The 21,141-nt window shown below is 42.3% G+C and overlaps 1 protein-coding gene across 1 annotated transcript in view; it reads left to right on the top strand.

Moving 5' to 3' along the window:
* The window catches only part of LOC138954424 (PR domain zinc finger protein 1-like), a gene marked incomplete at its 3' end in the record, with an annotated part of 37,977 nt that extends 21,279 nt beyond the window's left edge, over nucleotides 1-16,698 (top strand). The window contains exons 3-4 of the mRNA XM_070326277.1: nucleotides 15,274-15,393; nucleotides 16,413-16,698. Coding sequence (XP_070182378.1) covers nucleotides 15,274-15,393; nucleotides 16,413-16,698 — 406 coding nt within the window. The remainder of the gene's footprint in view (nucleotides 1-15,273; nucleotides 15,394-16,412) is intronic.
* Nucleotides 16,699-21,141: the final 4,443 nt, after the last annotated feature.

Genomic DNA, 21,141 nt, shown 5'->3' with positions numbered 1-21,141 from the left:
ATCTTAAAGTCTTAGGTATGACCCGGCCGGGGTTCGAACCCACGACCTCCCGCTCACTGGGCGGACGCCTTACCACTAGGCCACCGTGTTGCGGTATCTGTTCATGCTTTACATGGAAAAGGAGCATCCTTTCCTTTGGACACATACCCAAAATCAACATCATAGCTGCTTCCTGTGCAGTGGACATTTTGTCTGAATAAATTATGAAGCGGATTGTCAAAGGGGGCCGGGTAGCTCAGTGGGTAGAGCACTAACTGGACTTTGTGATCCTAAGGTCACAGGTTCGAATCCCGGCAGTGATCACGGACACGGGTCAACTTTATGTGCAGACTCAAAGACGGTATCAATGTCCCACCCCCGTGTCACCACGGCGGCACGTAAAAGACCTCGGTCATTCTGCCAAAAGTGCAGGTGGCTGATTTGACCTAAACACGCAAACACCTAGGCAGCGCGACTCTTGTTGCTGCTAGCTTTCCACTGGGAGGACGCGACCCGAATTTCCCAGCATTGGGATAGTAGGGTAACTGAAATGAAATGAACAATGACAAGGCAATTGGTGTCATTTATGAACTTTATTCAGCAAAATATTTCTATTCTGCACGGAAAGCAGGCACACTGTTGATTCTTCATACATGTCTAAGTGGAAGGACGCACTTGTCACGTGCAACAGCGTAGACAGATAATTTTATGTGATGGTGAATATGATAGCATACACGACGTGGAATATGCCTTTTAGCTTTTTTCTTTTAGCCTAATTATATTTTTCGTTTCTGGCTTGAGATATTTGTTTTTTGCTTGGTTTCGTCTCAACGACCTTTATCGATATAAATGAAAGATCTTGTTGGCAATGTGTCTCTGCAACCCATTACATTTATTGTAAAACAAGTTTGTCTTGTTTCTTATTTTATCTCATTTCTTTTTTTGCATTTTTGTTATGCGATTCTGCTGTTAAATTAATGTTCACCGATTCTTATTTCTTGTCTTACTTTACTCTTGTGTTGAGGAATACAATTTCTTATAAAAGAAAGTATATAATGTGTTTTCTAAGATGCAATAGCATAGACTAAAATTAAAAACACCTTCCTGTTAATATGAACGATTACGTTAGCCACCTTAGATATTACCTTGGATGTCACACGCACTAAAGGCATGTTTCTGCTTGCACTCAAACCAGACAACTTGCAGCCCAGCTGTATTCTGTAGAGAGTGGGGACATTTTGCCGAGTTAACTGTTTTGAAAATGACACCCGTGTCAATTTGCAACATTAATTTAAAAGCAACAATAACAGTCCGCTCACGAAGCCGGGCTATAGATTTTAAAAGTACAATCAAAGTCAAACCTGCCCTTGCGACCACCCTCGATAACGGCCACCTACCAATTACGACCACCCCAAAAAGTAAAAGTTTGGACATGGTACACGTCAAAGAATTAACCTTTAATCTAACGCCAGACAACCCAAACCAACTACGCCACCTAACCACCGACGTTCTTTGCTACCTATGTATTTAAACCTTCTTGGAAATGAAGCAAGTTATATTTACCGAGAGAAGACGTTTAGTATCATTCCGGGCTGTTTTCGTTTGTTTCAATCCTTTAATAGCACCGAAGGTATTGCACGTTAATGTGCTCTCAGGTTTCTTTTCCTTGCTGCCCGTTTTTGCATCACGCCTCTTCTGTAACTCAGAAGAAAAGGCAAGAAACACTCTGTAATAAATATGCCTGTGGTGACGCATCATCCGACTCACTTTCAGAGTACCACGTTAAAGGCACAGTGCGCCTCCCGTAAACCATCACAGATACTGTCAGGCTTTTACACACAGTACAAACACCCTTCCATTTGAACGCTCACCAAACGGGAACATCTTTGGTGCTCTGCGTAAAGAGCGAGCAATTTTCAAAGAATTAATTTTGCGGATTGTCTCAAAGACAATCGGACCGTGGTGCGTTTTGGCGCTAGACCTAACTTTTAAAATTTAAATAATAAATTGACAGCTTGTTACACAAACATTCTTAATCATGAAAGAATTCTTTTTTCATCAGGACAAGATCAGTACAATTCGAAGTTTTGAAAGTTTGAAAAAAGAAACGCCCGGAAGCAGATTCACGCAAGGTCGTGGTTCTCGTAGCAGACGACGGTTTATGCCTATCGCCAGTTCATCTAAACAGTCAAAAGCCATCGCGAGAGTTCTTGTGAACCACAGCCGTTTGTTTCGTGCATAGTCAGAGGTACATAATAACGTGCTATTGCAGATAAGCTCACAGCGAGTCGCATTCAAATTACTAACTGACGACTGCATTGTGAAAAAGGGAAACTGGATCACACGGGTTCACGATGGCTCAGGGGTAAGATAAACCACGCAAAAATAAATTCTTTGAAAATTGCTCGCTCTTTACGGAGGGCACCTCGGATGTTCTCAAGTGGTGAGTGTTTAAATGAGAGGGTGTTTGTACTGTGTGTAAAAGCCTGTCAGTATCTGTGATGGTTTACGGGAGGCTAACCGTGCCTTTAAAGCTCTCATCTTTTTTAATGCCAGCATGACATCACAACATGGATCCGATCTCGTTGACATTTTTCTATGCAACCTGATCTCCGCATTCATGCTTCTTTGGAACGCATTGTTTGCGCCTTTTTCCTTAAAGGAAAGTGAATATCGGATGACGGTTTCCTAGGTGTTTTTCTTTGACAATAGAACAAATGAAAGTTTTCTTTCTTTCTTTCTTTCTTTATTTGGTGTTTAACGTCGTTTTCAACCACGAAGGTTATATCGCGACGAGGGAAATGGGGGAGATGGGATAGGAGAAAGGGGGGAGATGGGATAGGGGAAAGGGGGGAGATGGGATAGAGCCACTTGTTAAGTGTTTCTTGTTCACAAAAGCACTAATCAAAAAATTGCTCCAGGGGCTTGCAACGTAGTACAATATATGACCTTACTGGGAGAATGCAAGTTTCCAGTACAAAGGACTAAACATTTCTTACATACTGCTTGACTAAAATCTTTACAAACATTTACTATATTCTATACAAGAACCACTTAACAAGGGTAAAAGGAGGAACAGAATCCGTTAGTCGCCTCTTACGACATGCGGGGTGCAGAGAAATAAGGATGTGGAAAAGAAGACTTTTGGTAAGTGAAATAAAGGTGATGGATCCAGTCAGGTAGAAATAAGACAACAAGAAAAGAATTGGAAAACTGCAGGGAATAGTAGGGAGAGTTTTCTTGGAAGGAAATATAGGTGAAAGGACTGGTAAGGCAGAAATAAGACAAAAGAAGAGAAGTAAAGGAGTGGGGTAGCTTAGTATAAACACTCCCGCCGCGTGAAGGCGACCCCATGGGAGCAATGAAAGTTTACTCAGATCCGGTTTCGGTTGTGAGTAATCTTGGTTTCTCAAATGAGGAGAGGCAATATGTTTAGCTGTATTTCGGTCACAGACAAAATAAACACAGCTGATTTTTGTAAGAGATTGGTTACAATTGAGAAGATTACGATACAGAGTTGAATTTTTTTTAAAAGAGATAATAGTGAACGTATGATAGAAACAAGCGCATTTATGGAAATGCATTTCCCCTCGTGATTTTAGTTTTTAAATAAACAGTGTTTTCTTTTTGACTTAGAAAGACTTTCTGCAATTCGCAACGAGTTTAATCAATGTCGTCACAAATAGCGAAGTATGCGAACAAAGGAAGGAAATTCTCAGTTCCACTTCATATCTTCTTCTTCTTTGTTCATGGGCTTAGACTCCCACGTTCACTCATGTTTTTAGCACGAGTGGCTTTTTACGTGTATGACCGTTTTTACCCCGCCATTCAGGCAGCATACGCCGATTTCGGGGGGAGGCATGCTGGGTATTTTTGTGTTTCTATAACCCACCGAACTCTGACATGGATTACAGGATCTTTTCCGTGCGCACTTGGTCTTGTGCTTGCGTGTACACACGAAGGGGGTTAAGTCACTAGCAGGTCTGCACATAAGTTGACCTGGAAGATCGGAAAAATCTCCTCTCTTAACCCACCAGGCGGCAGCGGTTCCACTTCATACAACATCAACATTATAATAATTTTCGTGATTCCCATACGTACCACGCTCCCTGCCAAGAATAGCGTTTCTCCGATTGATTTTAAAAAAAACCTGCACGTAAGTACAAGCTTCAGTTGAATTAACATCTGCTTTTTAGTGTTTCATAATCTCAAAATATGATACAGAGAGAGGGAGAGATTGAGAGAGAGAGAGAGAGAGAGAGAGAGAGAAAGAGAGAGAGAGAGAAAGAGAGAGACAGAGACAGAGACAGAGACAGAGAACTGTTAACTTCACAGAGGACAAAAAAGTAAAGAGCATAATCTCAAAATATGATACAGAGAGAGAGAGAGAGAAAGAGAGAGAGAGAGAAAGAGAGAGACAGAGACAGAGACAGAGACAGAGACAGACAGACAGACAGGCAGGCAGACATAGAGAGAGGGAGTGGGGAGAGAGCTAGAGAGACAGAGAGAGAGATAGGGGGAGCGAAAGAGAGAAAGAGAGAGGAGAGAGAGAGAGAGAGAGAGAGAGAGAGAGAGAGAGAAAGAGAGAGAGAGAGGGAGTGAAAAAGGGAGAGAGAGGAAGAGAGAGAGAGACAGAGACAGACACATTTGCTTTTAAGAGTACGCTCATAAGCCTAGCTTGTTGTGCTCCATGTTCCTAATTTCATGTATGCGGCAATAGTACCAATGAAATTTATTGAATAAACTTGTTTAAAGGCACAGTAAGCCTCCCGTAAACCATCACAGAGCTCCCCGAGCGTCTAAATACAGTACAAGCATACTTCCATTTGAACGCTCACCGAACGGGAACATCCTGGCTGCTTTCTGTCGAGCGTGAGACATTTTCAAAGAATTTATTTTCGTAGACTTGTTCCGTTAACAACAACGGCGCCTCGTTTTTGCGCTAGACCTAACTTTTAAAATCTAAATAATAAATTGACAGCTTGTTACACAAACATTCTTTAATCATAAAAGAATTCGTTTTTCATCAAGACAAGATCAGAACAATTCGAAGTTGTGAAAGTTTAAAAAGAGAAAAGCCCGGAAGCAGGGTCACGCAAGGGTCGTAGCAGACGACGGCCGGTTTATCAGTGCAAATCGCCGTTCCTCTCAACAGTCAAAAGCCATCGCTAGAGTTCTTGTGAACCACAGCCGTTGTTTCGTGCATAAAAAAAACGTGCTATTGTAGATAAGCTCACGTCGAGTCGCATTCAAATGACTAACTATGACGACTGCATTGTGAAAAGGGAAAACTGGATCACACGGGTTCACGATGGCTCAGGGGTAAGATAAACCACGCAAAAATAAATTCTTTGAAAATTGTTCGCTCTTTACGGAGGGCACCTAGGATGTTCTCAATTGGTGAGTGTTTAAATGAAATGGTGTTTGTACTGTGTGTAAAAGCCTGACCGTATCTGTGATGGTTTACGGGAGGCTTACTCTGCCTTTAAACCAGAGACAGACACAGAGACAGAGAGACAGAGAGAGAGCAAATTTGCTCTGCCTCTGTCTCTACCTCCAGATTTACAGTTACATCATGTCACATTGAAATTGGGTGGCGGGGGACGACAGACTGAGGGGTTTGGGTGGTGGTGGGGGAGCTTGAGGCGGGAAAAAAAATGCAGTGAAATTTACGGTCATCCACATACACATTCGCAAAAAAAGAATAGTTCAACAGCTTCGTTTCTTTTTCTCTCTCTCGTTGAAATGAAGTTCCGTGTCATTTAACCCTGAACCGCTCAGGCCGCTCGTAATGGACCATGCCTGTTGGCCTTTTCTCCCTGGACCTTGCCAACCTCTGGATGAACCGCGTGGTCCTCAAAGACTCCAAAAATTCAGCATTTCACCCTTAATCCGCAAGATTTAGCCACAAAAGCCAAGCTTTTCTCCGTTCAAAGTACACTTTCAAATCCCTGAAATTCAAAACTCGCTTGCCCTTTCAGAAGCGTATTTTGAGAGAGATTTTGACAACATCGATTTTTCACACCGAGGGGAGAAGTTAGGGGAATGATAACAACGTTCAGGTGCAATTTCCGAAACTTGTATTTTCCACGCATGCATGAGGGAGGTTTGGGTAGGGTCGTGGCGTGCTTATGGGAGTCATTTGTGAACCCTTCGCGTCATGTGCGCAACATTATGTTCAATGGTACGAAAGCAGTCATGCGCACGTGTGTAAAAGATCGTAAATTGCATTGTGATTTGGGATTACACATGTCCGTGCATGCTTACGAGCAGACGAACAGACAATCAGCCAACCAGACAGACACATACACATGCAGATACACAAACACACTGAACACATGTACGTGCACATACAGATAAAGTACACATACGCACAGGTGCAGAAAGACGGAAGGACAGACAGACAGACAGACAGACAGACAGACAGACAGACAGACAGACACACACACAAAGAGGCAAACACATATGTATAGCTATACAGAGTACGATGTTCAGAAGCAATGTACAGAGAGAGATAGATAGAGAGAAAGAGAGAAAGAAAGAGAGAGAGACAGAGACAGGCAGAGACACAGACAGAAAAACAGACAGACAGACAAACACGCTCGCGCGCACACATACACACACACACACACACGGTAGAGCAGAGGGAGAGTTGTCGCCGATAACTTGAGAGGAAAACCAGCAAGAGAATTTAGTGCTCGTTGTTTCACCTTGTCAGCTCTTCTTTCCTGCTCATCCTTTCGCTATCTAATCTCCTTCAGCAGGAAAAAGCTCCGGCGTCGGCGATATTTGTGTGATATATGTAGGAGCTTCCTTTTCCTTGCTTCACACACACTCACACTTGTTTGATACTCGCTTGAATTTTGCCACACGAGCGATAATCTTATCCGAGAAAGTGTCGACAGGAAATTATACGATTTCATTTATTTCAGTGAATTGTACATACCTTCTTTGGCTTTCCCTTTCATTGAGAATACTTTTTTCATAAAAAAAATATCCCCACAAAAAAACTAAAATGAAGAAATACCAGACAGGCAGGGATATATAATATATACACATTTAGTTTCTGAAAGGAGTGATAAAGTGACGGCCACGGGTTAACTCAGACCGTCCAACCCCGTGTCACCACTGTGGCACGTAAAAGACCTCGGTCGTTCTGCCGTAAGTGCAGGTAACTGATTACACCTAAACACACACCTAGGTAGCGCTACTCCGTTGCTGATAGCTTTCCATTATTAGAGGAAGAGGACCCGAATTTCCCAGCCATTGAACAATAACGGGATGACAATAATAATGAAAATAAAAAATCATTTCTGAGTCAGACTATGGCGATACTCGGCAAGGTGGCCTACTTGATTTGATGAGTTGACAACAGCAACAACAACACCACCACCAACAACAACAATAACAACAACAACATCTTTATCACTAAAACCAAACAACTTCGTAGTAAGGTGGCCTTTGACGTGCCACTGCACGAACGACATGATCACTGCTATCATCGCATCTCAATGTCCTCAAGATAATTATGGACTTTGCCTTTTCTTTAATTTCAAAGATAACAGCGTTTATTTTTCTATTTTTTTCATTGGTATACTAGTCTTTACGTCTCTCCGACCACGCAAATTACAACAATCGTACTCAAGCGATTATAATCTTTTTATAGTAGTTTTCGAACCTGTCTTTCACGACTGACCAACCAATGTACCGACTAAACATGGTCGTTGCAGACAAGTGGTTCTTCTTCTGCGTTCGTGGGCTGAAACTCCCACGTACACTCGTGTTTTTTGCACGAGTGGAATTATACGTGTATGACCGTTTTTTACCCCGCCATTTAGGCAGCCATACGCCGTTTTCGGAGGAAGCATGCTGGGTATTTTCGTGTTTCTATAACCCACCGAACTCTGACATGGATTACAGGATCTTTTTCGTGCGCACTTGATCTTGTGCTTGCGTGTACACACGGGGGTGTTCGGACACCGAGGAGAGTCTGCACACAAAGTTGACTCTGAGAAATAAATCTCTCGCCGAACGTGGGGACGAACTCACGCTGACAGCGGCCAACTGGATACAAATCCAGCGCGCTACCGACTGAGCTACATCCCCGCCCGCAGACAAGTGGTCAATATGGAAGCTAAATTCTGTAGGGAATTCGAATAAACCTCGTCGGGGATCCTTTGGGATGGTCGTTGTGGCCAAGTGGTCGAGATTAAGAGGTGTTCGCCAGGGCAGGTTTGATTGTATCGGCAAGTGCTGATGTTGAGGAAGAAAAGCGCAGCTTCGTTAATTTGACGATGATGGCGACGTGGACGACGACGAAGGCAAAAGATCACGATAACCAACAAAAAAATAATAAGTAAATCAATAACTTACTTTAAAAAAAAGATGAAGAAAAAGAAAACAACGACGACGATGACGACGCCGACAATAATATTGCTGTCGAAAAACGGCTTTCTTAAATAAAAAAAAGATCGCAAACTCAGGGAGTAGTCCTGCGGAGGTCTTCAGAAGAAGAAGACGACGATGTTAAAGACGACGAAGACGACGACGACGACGAGATGATGCTGTCGAAAGACTGCTATCTAAAAAAAAATTAAAAAAATGTCACCAATAAAAATGACTATAAGGGCTTCGAATATCTGTCAAGAGAGATTAGGGAGGCTAAGATGCGAAAGTGAACAAGTAGCTGTCACTCATTTTCCACTCACAACAGCTTTTCATCTCCTATCAACTCAGGGGATTCGGACAGTGTGGAAAAGCCCAGTGTTTTTATGTCTCGAGTGGGCTTTGTCTTATCGCCGCTGGTTTTATCAGCAAGTAGGAAAAATATCCGCTTTCACTCGACTTTCTTTAAAGGCCTTGATAGGGTCATCAAAACGACCTGAGACGTGCCATTTCTCCGTTTCCCGAACTGGTGCGGGTGGGTGTAAGGTGGGTGAGGTCGTATGGGTAGGGGTGTGGGGAGGGGGTGGATATTTCTGTTTTCCGAGCTTACATTTAGGTTGAGAGTAGGGGTGGAAGGAGACAGAGAAAGAGGGAGGGAAGGGGGGGGGGGGAGAGATGTTTGATTCAAAGTTTCACGCACTGAACCCCTTGACCCTATTTTGTGTCTTGTCTGAGCGAAGGGCGCATGTTTAAAGTTCGTTGTGTGATAATTCACTTCCTCTCTCTTTGGTCAGTCAGTGTTACGAGCGTTTGTGTGTACACAGAAAGTAGCTTGTTCACCTTTGCGGGTGCTTGTATGTGTATCAAGATTATTGTCTGACTGTCTGTCTGTCTGCCTGTCTGTCTTTCTGTGTCTGACTGTCTGTTTTTCCGTGTGTCTGTCTGTCTGTTTGTCTGTCCCTGTCTCTACCTTAGTTTCGGTGTGTTGCTCTGTAAAACTATACATTGGTATTATCTTATTCTTTTATCTTTCAATCGCTTTCTTTTAAATTGTGGGTCTTTCTCTCTCGGTTTTGTTGTTTACTTCTGCTGCCCCCCCCTCCCCCCCCCCCAATTCCTTTTTCTTCTTCTTAACCCCCCCCCCCCCCCCCCCTCATTCCCTCCCTCTTTCTGTCGCCTTATTCAGTGAATCTTCGTCAACCTCATTTCTCTATCTAACCTGATTCTTGTTACTCTTTTTTACACCTGAACATTTTATTTTGACCAAGTTGACACGAAATGAAAACACACTGAATTGACTGCAGTATCATCTCTCCAGACTGTGTGAAAAAGAAAAAGAGAGAAAGAGCAAAATGGGTGTTGTAGAAGTCAAATTGGTGCACACACCCTTGCACAAACATCTGTAGGAAATGACGGCATAAAGGGAAAGACAAAATTGAAGAGATGAGGGTGGACAGCATGAGAGAGAGGGGGGGAAGAGAGAGGGGAGAATGAGGGGGAGTGGGAGGGAGGAGAGGGAGAGAGAGAGTGTGTGAGAGAGAGAGAGAGAGAAGGAGAGAAAGAGAGAGGGAGAGAGAGAGAGAGAGAGAGAGAGAGAGAGAGAGAGAGAGAGAGAGAGAGAGAGAGAGAGAGAGAGAGAGAGAGAGAGAGAGAGAGAGAGAGAGAGAGAGAGAGAGAGAGAGGTTGGCTATAAATAAAAATAATATCGTACCTTTCCAACAACTCTTCCCAACATACAAATACTTTTTTTTTTAAATGAACCAGAAAATAAAAGATATCCAAAAGAATGTGAATGTGTCCGGAAGCTTAGATGAACCTTTCACCTGTGGGTATATATGTTATCTCCCCCCTTTCCCCTGCGCTCTACACGACCCCACCCCTTAATTGTGTATCCCTCTCTAACAGAGAGAGTTACATCAATTAACCACTCTCCTCTCCTCCCTCTAGTTTTCCCCAGCATACACACATCACACTCACATATAAGAAGAACAAAAACAGTGCTCTCTCTCTCTCTCTCTCTCTCTCTCTCTCTCTCTCTCTCTCTCTCTCTCTCTCTCTCTCTCTCTCTCTCTCGCCGTTCTCCTCTCTCTCTCTCTCTCTCTCTCTCTCTCTCTCTCTCTGTCTCTGTCTCTGTCTCTCTCTCTCTCTCTCTCTCTCTCTCTCTCTCTCTCTCTCTCTCTCTCTCTCTCTCTCTCTCTCTCTCTCTCTGGGGCGTGATAAAATGCTGGTTCTGTCGCCGGCGCAGTCATTCAGTGCTCCCGCTTTCGTTCGCTCCGACACCCTTTTGTGCCGGCGTCTACCCGCTTGTGAACACCCTGAATACCCCTCGCCACGGCCCATTGACTCCGACAGTTCGCCGTTTATCCACGACGAAGGGCCTGCTTCAGAGCGAGAGAGAACAAAAATCGTTGATCAAAAGCCTTTTGTCAATCAAGGGAGAAAACTCCAGGCCCGCAGTTGATGAGGGAGGGCAAGCTACTCTCTCTCTCTCTCTTTCTCTCTCTCTCTCTTTCTCCGTGTCGCAGAGTTCTTCTCCCTGATGGTTTTCACTCTCCAAACAAACTATTGGCAGGGGCTGTAATTAGTGGTAGATTATTTTGTGTGTTGCTGTATTTTTTTGTATTAAAAATCTGTGTTGCCCGTGCCCTTTGATGCGTCACAAGAGTCATTAATTACAGTGCGACGGGGTGCGTTTCAGCTGTGCAAGTGTCAGAAAACCTGGAGCCCGCTTGTTTGTTTTCCCCCAGATAATTGTCCCTGTGTCAAAGCCTGTCAACTCCCTTTCTGTGTATTGATGGTCGAAGTATTTTTAGGACGCTCCTTTCACCACTCTTTTCATACACTCTCTCTCCGTTTCTTCCTTCCTGTTGGTTAATTGTCTACGTTTGGTGACATGAAAATCCTCGCTAAATGTGGGGACCAATTTTCAAAGGCTTTGTGTATCGTTCTGTTTTGATTCTTTGTTTCGATTTTCCTTTGGTGTTTTTTTTTCATAAACGCAAAGCACTCCTTAATTAGTTGATTAATTAAAGAATAGACTTCTGTGCTACTGGCGAAACTCTTCATAATACATAGTGCACGGCAAGCTTTGTTTTTGTTGCCAAGAGTGTTGATTTGGACCAAATGGGAATCTTTTTTGAAATGTTAACGTTACACAAAGATACTTTTAGATCGAACACTTGTTTTTCTGTTATGTCCTAGATACTTTAAAGTCGTGTGCGTCGAAGAGGTCTGGTCGCTATCCTGTGGTTCGTGATCCTGGCTCTTTTTTTAAAGTTTTATTTATTTGTATTATTTTTTTAAAGAAAGTCTTGCATGTAAACAGTTGTAACATGTTCGGAGAAAAAGTCTTATTGCTTCCTGATCTTTGCTTTTGTCCTAATAAAGAAACCATAAAGATCTCTCTCTCTCTCTCTCTCTCTCTCTCTCTCTCTCTCTCTCTCTCTCTCTCTCTCTCTCCCTCTCTCTCCCTATCTGTTTGTATGTCTCTGTCTGTCTCTGTCTCGCTCTCTCTGTCTCTGTCTGTCTGTCTGTCTATCTCTCTCTCTATCTCTCGCTCTCTCTCTCTCTCTCTATCTCACATCGTATGCCTTGTTTGTCTGTCGTTTTGCCTTGTTGGTTTAAACAAAACTTTATTCAATTTTAATCATGACAAGAACAATGCATGGATGATTACATACTCAAGCATATAATGCTTATTTTAAGCAATCATAGTAATTACAAAACAAAGGTTAGCATGATGGCGGAATAAGTACATTAGCTCATTTCAGGAAACGTAAAACAAAACAAAAGACAAAACAGATACACAAACAAGCAGAAAATGGGAAGGGGTTGGTGATACATGAGGTGGGGAAAGGGCAGCTAGCTAGTAGCTAGCTTAAGGGAAAAAGAAGAAGAAGAAGAAGACTTGGAGCGCCAATATTTGAGGGGATTTTTTCAATTGTAATAAGTGCACATAAGACACTCGCACAAAGTTAATGCGTATTGTGATCAGAGGAAAAGTCACTACATTGCGCATAAATCGAGACATAATTGATAAGTCGGAAAACAACAAAAGAACATGAGAGAGGTTATGGGGAAAAATTTGTCAGGCAGCATGTCGCATGACAGTGTCTAATAAATGTAATGAGTGAAGTATAGAGGCTCATTTACGGAACCTGCCCGTCTGTCTAATATAGTCCTGTACAGTTATGAATATGGTCTGGTTGACATTTCGTGAATATTGCGGGATGCCTTTCAATAATATTTCGATATACTTATAATCATTTGTCAAATTATCAATGGACAATAATCTTATATCTCTATACAGGGGACAATGCAATAAGTAATGTTCAGCAGTCTCGCTGGGATAACCACACTCGCATTGAGAGCAATCCTTAAGGTGCCGCTTACATAAATCAAAATTCAAATCACTCATACCAATACGCAATCTGCAATGATGTACTTGTTCAAATCTTTCTCCAAAATAATAATGGCATGGTACTTTAAAATCAGCACTTGACAAATAATTTTTGAACTCGCTCAAGGAGGTGGTCATTTTAACGTTATCTGGTAAGGTGTTCCATAGTACAGTCGTTTTGGGGATAAAAGAGTTGCGAAATAATTCGGTTCTATGAGGAGGCACATATCTTTCTAATGGTCTTCGTCTATGATATTTCGACACATTAAAAAATACAGCTTGGGTCGTAATGCCTCTGTCATGACAGGAACAAAATTCATTGTAAATCGAAATCAATTGGAATACACATGAATCATCTGGCAAGAAACCAGACTGCTGTGGAATGAGTATGTGATTTGCCTTTAAAAAATCAAAAACATGTACATAAACACATCTTTCTAACACCTTACCAACACAACTCAGTAATGATATAGGACGGTAATTATTACACAATTCTGCTGGACCTTTTTTTATATACTGGAGTAACATGGGCTAGTTTCCACGAGGCAGGAAATTTTCCTTCAACTAAACTTCTATTAAATATTTTTAAAAGGGGTTCTGATACAACATCCACAGAAGCAATTAATAATCGGTTATGTATTAAATCGGGACCTGCAGCTTTCGTCTTCTTCAAATTTATAATAACATCTTTTATTTCATTAACTGACAAGACTAAATTATTCATAAAGCAATCAGAAATTTGGATTTCGGGAGGTTCATCGTCTGGATTCTCAATGGACGAATTCTGAATAAACTGATCATTAAAAATATTAGCTTTATCGTGGTTTAAATAATGTATTTGACCTTCTGAGTGGATTGGTGGAAGTTCCTCAGTTTTCATACCCTTCTTATTCATAAAGGATTTAACTAATTTCCACCATTGTTTAGTTCCGAATTTTGAAGGGTCTGAGATCTTTGTATCCAAATTGGAATAATACTCAATAATTCTTTCTCTTTTCTTTTGCGTCAATGAATTACGTGTCTGTCGATACAACAACCAATCTTCGGGTAAATCGGTTAATCTCGCTTTAGTGTGTATCTGATCGCGTTCATTCACACTTTTTAATTCCAGACAAAAACAGAAAACCCCAGACACGATGGCTAATTGCCTCCAATGTACAGGTACCTCACTGGACCTCGCGTACGAAAATACATTATGGCCCTTTAACCAAAATGTTCCATTCCATTTCAGTGGTGAACATGCGTTTGGCACCATCCTTTTATGGCGAGAGTGTGGTGTGGCGCTGTGTCACGTTTGATTTCCTCTGTCCATTAGAATTATATATGGTCGCGACGTTCACTGCATTATTCCGCGCACGACGAGGAAGATGAAATCAAAGTGAAGCAAGAACAGTCGCGGGGAACTATTCAAAACAATAGATAAACCTTTTCTCCCATTTAGCTGTTGCACCCCGTTCACACGAAATGAAGGCTTCAAATCCATCGTAGTCATCCCTAGGTCCTCAGGATCACATTAATATAATTACTCTCTCGACTTTTGGAAAACACCGACATACAGGGTTAAGTGACTCTCGAGCTCGAGAATGTTTTGTCTTATAGTTTTGCGGAACGTTCTATTCAATTAGTGTATCATGTCCTTTAAAAAAAACCCACCCAGTGTGCTTGTTAAACGATCGCTGCCCTTTTCCAAGCGGCAAAATGGTAACATTAGTTGGCTGCCTGTTTTCTCAAACACAAAGGATAAATGTAGAAAAGAAACATGCACACTGAGCTAAGTGACCCTTGTGCTTTTTAAACGGCTGTTGCCCTTTTCTCAGCGGTAAAGGGATACAATTAGTGCTCCGTGACACCTGGCGTAAAAAAAAAAAATAGGCTTATAGCTGTTACTTAGTCCAACGGGTACTTGAGTGTGTACAGAAAGATGAAAGAATGGAAGTCAATTGTGAGAGACTAGATAATAGATTTAAAAACAACAAGAACTCTTTCGCTGGCCTCGCGAATGTTTCTTTCATGTCATCACAACCATAATCGCTTTTATGTTTAAAAAAAAAAGTATCTCTTTCTTACTCTGTAGTCGTATATGTTAAAATGACAGGTCGGACGATTAAGCCGAGCCCAAAACCTGTATTCTTTCGAAACAAAGTTCTGAGATCTCCCTCTCTATCTCTCTTTCTCTGTCTATCTATCTGTCTCTCCCCCCCCCCCCCCTAGCCTCTTCCGTTACAAACTCACACCGTAGTACTTTTAATACATGTTTAAGGAGTCCATGGTGCTTATCATTAACGCATTGTTTGCATTTCTGATTAAATCCGGCATAAGATTTTTCAAATGGAGATAACTGTTGCAATTCCAAGATTATAGGTTTCTTGTTGGGAATACATCATTTGAGTTTGACGAATGTAAACGTTGCTCAACCCAACTTTGCTGCGCCAAGCCCTAGTGAACACCGACGAATCATATCAGACCAACTCGACTCGACTCATCAAGATACTTTTGTTGTTTCCGTACAGGTCATGGGTGTATGGAGCGTTGACTACATCCCCAGGGGTACCAGGTTCGGACCCGTCAAAGGGGAGATAATCAGACACGAGTCAGAGTGCGGTGATCTGCCCCTCAAACATCACTGGAAGGTAATGACAGTCTGTTGGTTTGTGCTGGTTGTGTGTGTGTGTGAATGTGTGTGTGTGTGTGTGTGTGTGTGTGTGTGTGTGTGTGTAAAATAATCTACCACTAATGACCTCCCTTGCCAATACTGGGTGGCCGAGTGGTAACGCACTTGCGCTCGGAAGCGAGAGGTTGCGAGTTCGACCCTGGGTCAAAGCGTTAGCAAGTTTCTCCCCCCTTTCCTAACCTAGGTGGTGGGTTCAAGTGCTAGTCTTTCGGATGAGACGAAAAACCGAGGTCCCTTCGTGTACACTACATTGGGGTGTGCACGTTAAAGATCCCACGATTGACAAAAGGGTCTTTCCTAGCAAAATTGTATAGGCATAGATAAAAAATGTCCACCAAAATACCCGTGTGACTTGGAATAATAGGCCGAAATGTTTGTTCTTTCCGGGATCTTTGTCATCTATGTTCATAACTCTGTCCTTCTAGATTCAGACTAACAAGCCTCGTGAGCGAGCCACTTTCCAAGGGCAGCTAAATTCGCGTATGGAAACAGTTCTGTCGTCTGGGATGCCGTTTTCAGTATTCTCAGCGTTGAAGAATTTGTAAAGAGAGGAAACGATAACAGCAGGAGAAATAAAAGTCGTGTGTGCATTTTGGGTCTTTTGGAGGGACGATTTCGAGTTTGAATCCGTTCTTGCACATGCTCCAAAGCGTGTAACATACAATCTTGCACACGTTTGCTTTAGTAGTGGCAAAGAAGGAAAGCGTGTGACATAAGCCTCATATTGATTGATTGATTGAATACTTTTGAGCGTGTTAAACATTGGGGAGATAAAACTCTGCACGAAGAGAGTAGTTTTCCATCCCTCATCAATATACACTGTCTTCTTTGTTTTTTTCTTGTTCTTTTTCTGTCATCATCATCATTATCATCATCATCATCATCATCATCATCATCATTATCGTGCGCTACCTCCTCCTCCACCTCATCATCGTTTGGTCCCATTGTTTAAAATTCCCGCTGACTATTTGGTTGCAGGTGTTCAAGAACAACAAAGTGCTTCAACACATCAGCACGGCGGATCCTGCCAGCTCCAACTGGGTCCACTACATGACGGTGATCGCTGGACCACACAACCTCCTGGCCTGCCAGCTGGGCAGTGATCTTTACCTCTACACGGTCAAGCCCATCCCGCCCAATGTAGAGCTGGTCAGCTGGTTCTCCCGCGACTACGCTGACCGCACCAACTGTCCGGCGGTGTCCGCGACGCCTGTTGCGACGTCAACGACTGCGGTCAGCCGTGTTGGGTCTGCTGCCGAGCGTGGTGCGTGGAGTTTGGTTTTCTTTTGTGTTTGTGTGTGTGTTTGTTTGTGTGTTTGTTTGTGTGTTTGTGTGTGTGTGTGTGTTTGTGTGTGTGTCCCACGGTGTGATTTGTAAGCTTCTAGCTAACACTTCTGTGTGTGTGTATTTGTGTTTGTGTTAGTGTGTGTGTGTGTGTGTGTGTGTGTGTGTGTGTGCGAGGCTGACGCTAAGTACCGGCATGTCCGTATGAGAGGGCCTTAGGTACCGTGCATAGACCTTGGCTGCACTAGGTACCGCGCTAAGTACCTGCGATGTTAAAACCCATGTACATAATACTTTTGTGTGTTGTTTATGCTGTTTATATGTAGGCATGTTAGTTTGAACTACGATCCTTTATTTTCGTAAATAAGGCTCATCATTTTGTCAAGTAGTAGCGGTTTGAATTTCAAAGGTACTTAACGTATGAAATATACGTACAGAACCAACTTTTTACACACAACCTAAAAATTCTCACTGCAGATTTAAAAATAACAGCAATCGTTCTCTTGTATTTCAAGCATCATTGACAGCAAATAACTGAGTAGAAACCTAGCCCTAATTGGGAGTAGTCGGGTGTTTTGACCAACGGTACTTAGTGCTTTCTGTACGGACATAGCGGTACTTAGTGCTCTCCGTACGGACATAGCGGTACTTAACGTCGCCTGCGGTTCCAAGGTTTTATTACACAGACATAGAGATGTTGGTGGCCATATTATTTCGACCTGTATATATCGGACAGCACAATCCATTCAGACATCCATAGACAGACAGTTTGAACTATTTTTGTAAATAAGGCTCATCATTTTGTCAAGTAGTAGCGGTTTGAGATTCAAAGGTACTTAACGTATGGAATATACGTACAGAACCAACTTTTTACACACAACCTAAAAGTTCACACTGCAGATTTAAAAAAAAACAGCAATCGTTCTCTTGTGTCTCAAGCATCATTGACAGTAAATAACTGAGTAGAAACAATCTTTTACAAAGAATGACCAATAGTGAAGTGAATAGTAAACATTATACAGGCCTAAAAACAAACTTTATTAGACATCTCTCTCTCTCTCTCTCTCTCTCTCTCTCTCTCTCTCTCTCTCTCTCTCTCTCTCTCTCTCTCTCTCTCTCTCTCTCTCTCTCTCTCTCTCTCGGTTGTATGTATATATTAGGCAGCATTGATGTGCTAGATTATTGATAGAGGAAAGCTTGGAACAAACCACTGTGTATTTTGCATACGTTTAAATATCATGTTTTCTATTTTTTTCCTGTGATTTATGTGTACCCCCCATTGAAAGGGGCTGTAGGCCCATATTCAATTAAACTGTGTCAGTCTCTCTCTCTCTCTCTCTCTCTCTCTCTCTCTCTCTCTCTCTCTCTCTCTCTCTCTCTCTCTCTATCTGTCTCTCTCTCTCTCTTTTCCATAATATATTTATAGTATTCTCTCACTCCTTTATTTATTTATATGGGAGATTTATATAGCGCTTGACGTTCTCTAAGCGCTTTACATATTCTCTCTTTCTCTCCCTCTCTCTCTCTCTCTCTCTCTCTCTCTCTCTCTCTCCCTCTCTCTCTCTTTCTTTTATATCTCTCTCGCTCTCTCTCTCTCTATTACATAATATATATTTATAGTATTCTCTTCTCACTTTTTCCGTCTCTAGCTCACGTTCCCTCTTCCCCCCCCCCCCCCCCCTACCTCTACCTCCCTTACCTCATAATAAGCGTGCGCGCGCAACGACAGTAAGAGAGAGAGGCACAGAGAGATAATATCGTATTCTAAATTTATTGATAGAGGAGAGAAATGTATTATAAGATAAGAGAGAGAGGTAGGAGGGGGGGGGGGGGGAGAAAGAGGGACCGTGAGAGATACAGAGAGCGTGAGCGGAGAAGGAATACTATTAGTATCACTATCAATAAATTATGAGAGAGAGAGAGAGAGAGAGAGAGAGAGAGAGAGAGAGAACAAGAACAAGAACAAGAACAAATCTTTAATTGTCTAAGGCCACAGCCCCTTACAATAGTGGTTAAAATAACAGCAATAGTATCTGCACAGTTATAAATTATAGTCACGCATAAAATTCAACAAATACATTAAGACCCTGATGACATGTCACCGAACCTGATTTCTAAGGGTTCGTCTCTTCTGTAACATGAAGAACACATATCTGCTGAAGCTGTTCATCAAATTATCCTCATTACTGCCACAGAAATACACAAGTTGTTGTTGCAGCGTCTTAGAGTTCGAGATTGTCAAATACTTTGCTCGAAGGTCTTGATAAAAGGGACATAAAAATACAACATGGTGTTCATCTTCTTTATCAGGTGTACAGAGAGGACAGTTTCTTGTCGTTTGGTTTGGTGCGTACCGAAACTTGTGAGCGTTGATTTCGGATACTCCTGCGCGGAAACGAGTAAGAGCAACTCTGTACTTAATATCTTCGATTAATTCAATGTATTTCTCTTTTTCCAAACATGTTTTGTAACAATTATAAATGTCGAAACGTTCACTGCATTCTAAACAGGAGAGAGAGAGAGAGAGAGAGAGAGAGAGAGAGAGAGAGAGAGAGAGAGAGAGAGAGAGAGAGAGAGAGAGAGAGAGAGAGAGAGAGAGAGAGAGAGAGAGAGAGAGAGAGAGAGAGAGAGAGAGAGAGAAAAAAAAATTTCGTATTCTAAATTTATTGATAGAGGAAAGAGGGAAACAGAGAGAGGAGGGAAAGGGAGAGAAATCGAGATAGGGGGAAAGAGAGATATATTATAAGATAAGAGAGAGGGAGGGGGGAGAAAGAGGGACCGTGAGAGATACAGAGAGTGTGAGGGGAGAACAGCGGTAAACTTCCACTACCTAGGGTTTCTTCCCAGCATGACTGTGAGGTCTTGACACGCACCATGCCAAAGACCAACAGAAGACAATTTTAATGATGAACTCGAACTGCCTGAATCTGTGTTGCCTTTCTCATTGCAACTCGGCTGCATGATCACATGCCTGTATTTGTCATGTAAATTCTTACAACCCCGGATACAAAAACAAAACCAGAAAATGACGCCACAGTTTAAACAACAAAAGCATGGCTTTAATTTAAAATAGCAGCATTAACACCTAAATGTTTGTTATAATGCAGTAAAGCTATTACATATCTGATTATTCTTATTCACCTATTTCGTCTCCTCTACCCATGTGCGTGTGTTGTATGTGCCTCTTGTTTTATGGACTGGGCAAAGGAGCTGCGCCTTCGGCTATCAGTGTGACTGACTTTTAGGGTTTAACGTCCTCTTAGACCAACTGGTCTATATTGGGACAGGTATTGGTAATACGTTGAAGTTATGGTGTGATACTTTGATTCGAACAAGCCCGCTGTGGCTGTCTTCTTCGACACACCAGCATTGGGTTTGTCTCGTCAAAGTATCGAAATACGATCATTATAATCGGAGACGAGAGATGATGCATGCGTGTCTTCGTGTTTTTCAAGCCCTGAGACTTTCGCTGTGAACGTGGGATCTTTTCGTGCGCATGTGTGCACACGGGGGTGTTCGGACACCGAAGAGAGTCTGCACAAAGTTGACTCCGAGAAATAAATCTCTCGCCGAACGTGGGGATCGAACCCATGCTGATAGCGACCAACTGGCTACAAAGCCAGCGCGCTACCAACTGAGCTACCTCCCCGCCGCGCTATCAGTGTCAAGTTACCTGAAGGCAGAGGGGAAGTGTTTAACTAACCGTATCGAGTCAAGCACGCTATGTCGTGCATTCCGAACGCGTGTACTGGAGTGACTGACAGGGGCTAGTCTGGACTTGACTGCGCCTGAACTGATGCGTTGTTTCATCGAACACTGTATAGTGTCTATTGACAGTTAAAAAGAGAAGTACGCAAGTCCGAATTACAATAGAAAGGGCAAGATGAAGAAACACAAAAGCACGAGGCTCAAATAGGTGCTACCAAAATTAAACAGAAACGTCTCTGGCGAACGTTTTAAACAGTATAAGACAGTATAAGCATAATTAGTATGTATACAGAATGCTATACAGTCACGCAGTCCTTCTGTTTTACTGTCCGTACTCAGATAACGGATGTTTTAGAGTCAAATGAGCTGAATCTGTGCGTATGCCTTCAAAGATGGCTTCACACGATTGTAACTAAAACTTATATTTGTAGTCCTACTATTATCCCGCCAGGCACTCCTTTCAATACTTTTCTTCATATACCACCAATATTATTATGCTTTTAGATATTGTTGTTAAATGATGTATTTTGATGCTGTTACCGCTGTCTGTCTCTGTCTTTAGATCTCTCCCTCTCTCTCCCTCTCTTTCTCCTCCTGTCTGTCTTTATTTATCTGTTTCCGCGTCGGTCTCTCCGTCTGTCCCTATCTCTGTCTGTCTCTATTTGTCTGGTTTAATGCAAGCAATGATAAGTGTATAGCCTTAGTTGGGAAGTTA

This window comes from Littorina saxatilis, unplaced genomic scaffold (genome assembly GCF_037325665.1).
Source record: "Littorina saxatilis isolate snail1 unplaced genomic scaffold, US_GU_Lsax_2.0 scaffold_635, whole genome shotgun sequence".
Classification (NCBI taxonomy): Eukaryota; Metazoa; Mollusca; class Gastropoda; order Littorinimorpha; family Littorinidae; genus Littorina; species Littorina saxatilis.
This window is presented reverse-complemented; position numbering and strand designations above follow the sequence as displayed.